At 41.7% G+C, this 10,000-nt stretch overlaps 1 protein-coding gene across 3 annotated transcripts in view; it reads right to left on the minus strand.

Moving 5' to 3' along the window:
* stab1 (stabilin 1) overlaps positions 1-10,000 on the minus strand; it is a 95,890-nt gene that overhangs the window by 47,167 nt on the left and 38,723 nt on the right. For all 3 annotated transcript variants that reach the window (XR_013844176.1, XM_080001370.1, XM_080001369.1), the window contains exons 42-48: positions 8,307-8,432; positions 7,759-7,832; positions 7,572-7,643; positions 6,604-6,723; positions 5,669-5,716; positions 4,976-5,050; positions 3,555-3,701 (exon numbers count right to left, since the gene is read on the minus strand). Coding sequence is in view for 2 of the 3 variants with exons in the window: in XM_080001370.1 (XP_079857496.1) it covers positions 3,555-3,701; positions 4,976-5,050; positions 5,669-5,716; positions 6,604-6,723; positions 7,572-7,643; positions 7,759-7,832; positions 8,307-8,432 (662 nt within the window). In the remaining variant the exon portion in view is untranslated. The remainder of the gene's footprint in view (positions 1-3,554; positions 3,702-4,975; positions 5,051-5,668; positions 5,717-6,603; positions 6,724-7,571; positions 7,644-7,758; positions 7,833-8,306; positions 8,433-10,000) is intronic.

Here is a 10,000-nt window from a genome sequence, read left to right on the forward strand (position 1 = left end):
GCACGTCAACCGAAGCAAGGACACCGAACAAGGCAAACCTGCCTTCTTTCTCTCACTCCATACAAAATGTGCTACTACCGCATCCCCACAACTTCAAGGTCACCCAGAAAGCCTCGTTATACCATACGCCGATGCAATCCAGGTAACCTCAGGTCCCTGCAGCAAACATCTTCTGCAAAGACCTCCTTCTCTGTTGGCTTGTGGAATTGTCGATCTGCAGTTAACAAGGCAGACTTCATTTCTGGTCATGCCAACCACCTCTCCTTAGAGCTCCTTGCTCTCACTGAGACATGGATTAAACCGGAAGATAGGGCAACCCTGGCTGCACTCTCCACTAACTACACATTCTCCCACACATCCAGACCATCTGGCCGTGGTGTTGGGACTGGCCTGCTAATTTCCAACACATGGAAATTTAATCCACTGCTGCCTTTAAACAACTTTGCCTCCTTTGAATATCACGCCGTCTTGGTGACTGCTCCGGTGAAAGCCTATGTGGTCGTCATCTACCGTCCACCAGGACAACTGGGTGACTTCCTACATGAGCTTGACACCCTGCTGTCATCAATCCCTGAGCACGAGTGTCCCATGCTCGTCTTCGGCGACATGAACATCCACTTGGACAGTGCGAGCTCGGCTGACTTCCTGTCTTTGGTTCGCTCGTTCGACCTAAGACAGATCCCGACTCCACCGACTCACAAGGCTGGCAAAGAGCTTGATCTCATTCTTGCTCGGAGCTGTACCACCGACAACCTATGGGTCACTCCTCTTCATCTCTCTGACCACTTCTTCATCCACTTCAATGTCCAGCTACCAAAACAACCCCCCACCTCCCCACCCATGGTTACTATCCGCAGCAATCTCCACAACCTGTCTTCCACCCACTTCTCCTCTGTGCTCTCCTCTTCTCTTCCACCTCACGGCACTTTCTCCTCTCTGCAGGTTAATGATGCCACTGACTCCCTCTGCTCCACCTTGAGCTCATGTCCGGAGCCTGTGTTCACAATCCACCAGACCTGCTCGTTCAACCCAGTCGCACCCTTGGCTGACTGACACCCTCCGGACAACGGGCACTGACCTCAGAGCAGCCGAGAGGAAATGGCACAAATCCAAAACAAGTGAGGATCTTGCTAGCTACCAGACACTGCTGTCCTCCTTCTCTTCCAGCATCACTGCTGCCAAGAAGGCCTTCTTCAACGATAGGATCAACGGTGCCACAGACACACGTAAGTTATTCTCCACCTTCAAGTCTCTGCTTTACCCTCCACCACCTCCCCCAGCTACTAACCTCACTGCTGACTGCCTTGCCTCCTTTTTTACTAACAAAGTGGCAGCCATCAGCAGCCAATTCACTAAACAACTTACTCACAACCTGTCTTCTCCAGCCCTAGGCTCATCGTTCCCTGGTTTCACCCCCCTCGCTGAAAGTGAGGTATCTAAACTACTAACATGTAGCCGTCCTACTACCTGTCCGCTAGATCCGATCCCATCCAACCTCCTTCAAGCCATATCACCGACTATCACCCCGGCAATCACACATGTGATTAATTCTTCCCTAACTTCCGGCACTTTCCCTTCCGCTTTCAAAGCGGCTCGGGTCGCACCACTGCTCAAAAAACCCTCACTCGATCCCAATCAAGTAGGAAACTATCGGCCGGTCTCTCTCCTCCCATTCCTTTCCAAAACCTTAGAGAGGGCGGTCTCTAGACAGGTTACAGAGTACCTGTCAAGAAACAACCTTCTTGATACACTTCAATCTGGCTTCAAAAGTGGTCACTCCACCGAAACAGCCCTGTTGTCTGTGACAGAGGCCTTAAAAACTGCTAGAGCTGCTGCCAAATCCTCGGTTCTCATTCTGCTTGACTTATCAGCTGCTTTTGACACTGTCAATCATTGCATACTCCTGTCCATACTCTCAAGCATGGGCATAACGGGCAGTGCACTTTCCTGGTTGGAATCTTACCTCACTGGGCGCTCGTTCAGTGTGACATGGCGAGGCCAGCTGTCTGTGCCTCACAACCTCACCACAGGGGTGCCCCAAGGCTCGGTGCTAGGACCCCTCCTCTTTGCCATATACACCACCTCACTGGGCCCGATCATCCGCTCACATGGCTTTTCATATCACTGCTATGCGGATGATACTCAACTCTATCTGTCCTTCCCGCCCGACGACCCCACTGTCTCGACGCGGATCTCGGATTGTCTCGCTGACATATCCACATGGATGAAGGATTATCATCTTCAACTAAATCTGGCGAAAACGGAACTGCTGGTCTTCCCGGCCAAACAAGGTATTTATCACAACATTGATATTAAAATCGACTCTCTATCTCTTGTTCCTACCAAGGCTGCAAGGAATCTTGGTGTCATTATTGATGACCAACTGACATTCTCGGACCATGTTGCCGCCGTCTCCCGGTCCTGCAGCTTCGCACTACTCAACATCCGAAAAGTCAGGCCGTACCTGACCCAATATGCCACTCAACTGCTGCTACAAACCTTGGTGATGTCCCGTCTCGACTACTGCAACGCCCTCTTAACAGCCTTGAGGCCTGTGCGGTGAAGCCACTACAGATGATACAGAATGCGGAAGCGCGACTGGTGTTCAACCAGCCAAAGAGGGCACATGTCACTCCGCTGCTCATCGAGCTCCACTGGTTACCTGTAGCCGCTTGGTTACCTGTAGCCGCTTGGTTACCTGTAGCCGCTTGGTTACCTGCAGCCGCTTGGTTGCCTGTAGCCGCTTGGTTACCTGTAGCCGCTTGGTTACCTGTAGCCGCCCGCATCAAGTTCAAGTCTCTGATGCTGGCCTACAGAGTGATTGTTGGGAATGCTCCCGCCTACTTAAATGCTCTTGTAAGAGCACATGTTGCCCCCCGGATGCTGCCCTCGTCTAATGAGCGTCGCCTGGCTCTGCCGGCCATACAGCCACAGCAATCCAGGCTATTCTCATTTGTAGTTCCACGTTGGTGGAACGAGCTGCCAAAAATGACCAGAGCAGGGACCTCCCTCTGTCTTTAAGAAGCACCTGAAGACCCAGCTCTTCAGTGAGTACCTCCTGTCCTAATCTACAAGTATTTAGCACCACCTTGCAGTATTTATTGTTACACCAATGTTGTTGTTACACTAATCTCTGTCGCAATGTAGCTTGAATGTTATTCTCCCTTGTAAGTCGCTTTGGATAAAAGCGTCTGATAAATGACTAAATGTAAATGTAAATGTAATGTAATGTGTGTGGTGTATGTGTGTGTGTGGTGTATGTGTGTGTGTGTGTGTGTGGTGTGTGTGTGTGTGTGGTGTATGTATGTGTGTGGTGTATGTGTGTGGTGTATGTATGTGTGTGGTGTATGTGTGTGGTGTATGTATGTGTGTGGTGTATGTATGTGTGTGGTGTATGTATGTGTGTGGTGTATGTATGTGTGTGGTGTATGTATGTGTGTGGTGTATGTGTGTGGTGTATGTATGTGTGTGGTGTATGTATGTGTGTGGTGTATGTATGTGTGTGGTGTATGTGTGTGGTGTATGTGTGTGTGTGTGGTGTGTGTGTTGTGTACCTGGCGCTGGTTGAAGTGCAGTGTGTGTCCTGACATGGACAGCGCCTGTTTAGTTTCTTTCAAGTTGCTGAACGACAGCACTGCACACTGAATGAAGTGAGAACGAACCAAATCTGGCAACCGACCCGCAGACTTCCAGGCTGACACCTGAGAGACAGACAGGCCAAGAGACAGACAGGGAGTGAGACAAAGAGGGAGAAATAAATAATATTCACTGTTATAAAAAATGATCAGGTCATTTCCCTGTTGTGTGGAAATGAGTGTCTCAACCCTAACCTTCATTGTCATCTTAATCTTAATTCTGATCCATATCCTAATCTTATTCCTAATCTTAATTCTAATCTTATTCCTAATCTTAATTCTAATCTTATTCACAATCTTAATTCTAATCTTATTCACAATCTTAATTCTAATCTTATTCCTAATCTTAATTCTAATCTTATTCCCAATCTTAATTCTAATCTTATTCCTAATCTTAATTCTAATCTTATTCCTAATCTTAATTCTAATCTTATTCCTAATCTTAATTCTAATCTTATTCCTAATCTTATTCCCAATCTTAATTCTAATCTTATTCCTAATCTTATTCTTTATCTTATTCCTAATCTTATTCCTAATCTTATTCCTAATCTTATTTCTAATCTTATTCCTAATCTTAATTCTAATCTTATTCCTAATCTTAATTCTAATCTTATTCCTAATCTTATTCCTAATCTTATTTATAATCTTATTCCTAATCTTAATTCTAATCTTATTCCTAATCTTATTCTTAATCGTATTTCTAATCATATTCCTAATCTCATTCCTAATCTCATTTCTAATCTTATTTCTAATCTTATTCCTAATATTAATTCTAATCTTATTCCTAATATTAATTCTAATCTTATTCCTAATCTTAATTCTAATCTTATTCCTAATCTTATTCCTAATCTTATTTATAATCTTATTCCTAATCTTAATTCTAATCTTATTCCTAATCTTATTCTTAATCGTATTTCTAATCATATTCCTAATCTCATTCCTAATCTCATTTCTAATCTTATTTCTAATCTTATTCCTAATATTAATTCTAATCTTATTCCTAATATTAATTCTAATCTTATTCCTAATCTTATTCCTAATATTAATTCTAATCTTATTCCTAATCTTATTCCTAATCTTAATTCTAATCTTATTTCTAATCTTATTCTTAATCTTATTCCTAATCTTAATTCTAATCTTAATCTTGAGTCTCAATCTTAATTCTGATCCTAATCTCACTCCTAATGTAAATTTTTTTTTTTTTTCACAAAGATTTGTCTGAAATGTTTCTATGGATTCAATGCGTCGCAGCGACAGAAAAACACAAAACATTTAAAAAATACAGAAATGTTTCAAGCCACGCCCATTTTCTGCCCCCAGCGCCCCCTGCTGGTACCTACAGGGAAGCCCTGCGCCGTCACCGAGTGGGGGACAAACACGGTGGAGGGAGAGCGATCCAAGCGGACCCCAGAACTCTGAGAGAAAAGTACAGGCACAGACATGACGACAACAACAACAACACACTGTTATATAACAACAACAACAACAGACGGTTATATAACAACAACAACACACTGTTATATAACAACAACAACAACACACGGTTATATAACAACAACACACTGTTATATAACAACAACAACAACACACTGTTATATAACAACAACACACTGTTATATAACAACAACACACTGTTATATAACAACAACAACAACACACTGTTATATAACAACAACAACACACTGTTGTATAACAACAACAACAACACACTGTTATATAACAACAACACACTGTTATATAACAACAACAACAACAACACACTGTTATATAACAACAACACACTGTTATATAACAACAACACACTGTTATATAACAACAACAACAACACACTGTTATATAACAACAACAACAACAACAACAACAACAACACACTGTTATATAACAACAAGAACAACAACAACACACTGTTATATAACAACAACAACAACACACTGTTATATAACAACAACAATGGCAGTGTGTTGCTGTTATATAACAACAGTTGTTGTTATATAACAGTGTTTTTGTTGGTAGCCCCATCAACAGTTACTCACAATCATCAAATTGTAGAGTAAGACATTCTCTGGTCGCTTCCTCAGCTCCTATATGGAAACAGACAGAGACAGACAAGCAGAGGGACAGACAGATGGACAGGAAGAGAGACAGACAAGCAGAGGGACAGACAGACAGATGGACAGGAAGAGAGACAGACAAGCAGAGGGACAGACAGACAGATGGACAGGAAGAGAGACAGACAAGCAGAGGGACAGACAGACAGATGGACAGGAAGAGAGACAGACAAGCAGAGGGACAGACAGACAGATGGACAGGAAGAGAGACAGACAAGCAGAGGGACAGATGGCTGATTACAACTCAGATGATGTCTCCTGGATTTCCTTTTGGCATCTATCCCAGGTCACGTGACCGGGTCACGAGACGGGGTCATGACACGGGGTCACGTGACGGGGTCATGAGACGGGGTCACGTGGCGGGGTCACGAGACGGGGTCACGTGACGGGGTCACGAGACGGGGTCACGTGACGGGGTCACGTGACGGGGTCACGAGACGGGGTCACGTGACGGGGTCACGTGACGGGGTCACGAGACGGGGTCACGTGACGGGGTCACGTGACGGGGTCACGTGACGGGGTCACGAGACGGGGTCACGTGACGGGGTCACGTGACGGGGTCACGAGACGGGGTCACGAGACGGGGTCACGTGACGGGGTCATGAGACGGGGTCATGTGACCGGGTCACGAGACGGGGTCATGTGACTGGGTCATGTGACGGGGTCACGAGACGGGGTCACGAGACGGGGTCACGAGACGGGGTCATGTGACTGGGTCATGTGACGGGGTCACGAGACGGGGTCACGAGACGGGGTCATGTGACTGGGTCATGTGACTGGGTCATGTGACGGGGTCACGAGACGGGGTCACGAGACGGGGTCATGTGACCGGGGTCATGTGACTGGGTCATGTGACTCACATCTCCTGTTTGTCCTCGGCAGTTGAAGCCGTCGCCTTGGAAGCCTTTCATGCAGGAGCAGTTTCTCTGTCCAGCACCGAGAGACAAGCAGCGAGCAAACTGATCACAGCCCCCGTTGTCCTGAAGCACATCACATCAACATCACATCAACATCACATCACATCACATCAACATCACATCAACATCACATCACATCAACGTCACATCACATCAACATCACATCAACATCACATCACATCACATCAACATCACATCAACATCACATCACATCAACATCACATCAACATCACATCAACATCAACATCACATCAACATCACATCACATCACATCAACATCACATCAACATCACATCACATCAACATCACATCAACATCACATCAACATCACATCAACATCACATCACATCAACATCACATCAACATCACATCACATCAACATCACATCAACATCACATCACATCAACATCACATCACATCAACATCACATCACATCAACATCACATCAACATCACATCACATCAACATCACATCAACATCACATCACATCAACATCACATCAACATCACATCACCATCAACATCACATCACATCACATCACATCAACATCACATCACATCAACATCACATCACATCAACATCAACATCACATCACATCAGATCAACATCACATCACATCAACATCACATCACATCAACATCACATCACATCAACATCACATAACATCACATCACATCAACATCACATCACATCAACATCAACATCAACATCACATCACATCAACATCACATCAACATCACATCACATCAACATCACATCACATCAACATCACATCAACATCAACATCAACATCACATCACATCACATCAACATCAACATCACATCACATCACATCAACATCAACATCACATCAACATCACATCAACATCACATCACATCCAGATCCAGATGATGTTGTGACAGGAACTAACCTTCCTGCAGACGTTGACAGGGAAGCAGTATTTCCCTGATCCTGAAAATCCAAAGTGACAAGTGCAGGCGGTCTGAAGACAAGGAGAGAGGGTTAGCAGAGGACAGCTAACAGGACGGCTACCGGGATGCTAACGGGGGACGCTAACAAGACAGCTAATAGGCTACAACTAGCTCAGGTGGTCTTACCATATTTGGGCCTGTTCTAGTACAATCTGCATTCTTGTGGCAGTCGCCGTTGTTCTCCAGGCAACGATCGATTTCTTTGAACAAAAAACATATCAGCAGGATCATAATCCATAATCTCTAATCTTTAATCTATGATCCATAATACATAATCCATTATCAATACTATATGATCCATAAACCATCATCTATAATCCATTATAGTTAACAAATAATCTATAATCCATAATCTATAATCTTTAATCCATGATCTGTTATTCATAATCTGTAATCGATAATCCATAATGCATAATCCATAACCTATAATCCATAATATATAATCCATGATCCATAATCTCACATCCTTAAAACATAATTAATCTTTAATCCATAATCTATAATGCATATTCTTTAATCCATCATCTACATCGTATAATATATAATCCATAATCTATAACCCATAATACATCATCTATGATCCACAATCAAAAATCCATAAACTATAATCCATTATCTATAACCCATAATCCATAAACTAAAATCCATATTCCATAATGGATAAGCCTGCGCACCCAGGCAGAGCAGCCCGTCCCCAGTGTAGCCCTCCCTGCAGAGGCAGCTCCGCTCCCCTGGTGCCACACGAGCACAAGCAGCAAACTGAGAACAGCCCCCGTTGGACCAGCCACACACGTCCATCTCTGAGGAAACAGACAGGTAGAGAGAGAGAAAGGTCAGGCTACATGTTGTATACAGTTGTATATAGTTGTATATAGTTGTATATAGTTGTATACAGTTGTATACAGTTGTATACAGTTGTATACAGTTGTATATAGAGGTATATAGTTGTATACAGTTGTATATAGTTGGATATAGTTGTATATAGTTGTATATAGTTGTATACAGTTGTATATAGAGGTATATAGTTGTATATAGTTGTATACAGTTGTATATAGAGGTATATAGTTGTATACAGTTGTATATAGTTGTATATAGTTGTATATAGTTGTATATAGTTGTATATAGAGGTATATAGTTGTATACAGTTGTATATAGTTGTATATAGTTGTATATAGTTGTATATAGAGGTATATAGTTGTATACAGTTGTATATAGTTGTATATAGTTGTATATAGTTGTATATAGAGGTATATAGTTGTATACAGTTGTATATAGTTGGATATAGTTGGATATAGTTGGATATAGTTGGATATAGTTGTATACAGTTGTATATAGAGGTATATAGTTGTATATAGTTGTATACAGTTGTATATAGAGGTATATAGTTGTATACAGTTGTATATAGTTGGATATAGTTGGATATAGTTGTATATAGTTGTATGCAGTTGTATATAGAGGTATATAGTTGTATATAGTTGTATACAGTTGTATATGGTTGTATATAGTTGTATATAGAGGTATATAGTTGTATACAGTTGTATACAGTTGTATATAGTTGTATACAGTTGTATATAGTTGTATATAGAGGTATATAGAGGTATATAGTTGTATATAGAGGTATATATTTGTATATAGTTGTATACAGTTGTATATAGTTGTATATAGTTGTATACAGTTGTATATAGAGGTATATAGTTGTATATAGAGGTATATATTTGTATATAGTTGTATACAGTTGTATATAGTTGGATATGGTTGTATATAGAGGTATATAGTTGTATACAGTTGTATACAGTTGAATATAGTTGTATATACAGGTATATAGTTGTATATAGTTGTATATAGAGGTATATAGTTGTATACAGTTGTATACAGTTGTATATAGAGGTATATAGTTGTATACAGTTCTATACAGTTGTATATAGTTGTATATAGAGGTATATAGTTGTATACAGAGGTATATATTTGTATATAGTTGTATACAGTTCTATATAGTTGTATATAGAGGTATATCGTTGTATATAGTTGTATACAGTTGTATATAGTTCTATATAGAGGTATATAGTTGTATACAGTTGTATACAGTTGTATATAGTTGTATATAGTTGTATATAGAGGTATATAGTTGTATACAGTTGTATATAGTTGTATATAGAGGTATATAGTTGTATACAGTTGTATATAGTTGTATATAGAGGTATATAGTTGTATACAGTTGTATATAGTTGTATATAGAGGAATATAGTTGTATATGTGCAATGCTCGCACGGCCGCTTACAACGACGGACTTGTATCTGGTAACATGGACAACTACATAGCGGCGTCGTACAATCTGCGGAGGGCGGTGAGGGACGCCAAACGGACGTAC

Source organism: Zeus faber (genome assembly GCF_960531495.2).
Source record: "Zeus faber genome assembly, chromosome: 5".
NCBI lineage: Eukaryota > Metazoa > Chordata > Actinopteri > Zeiformes > Zeidae > Zeus > Zeus faber.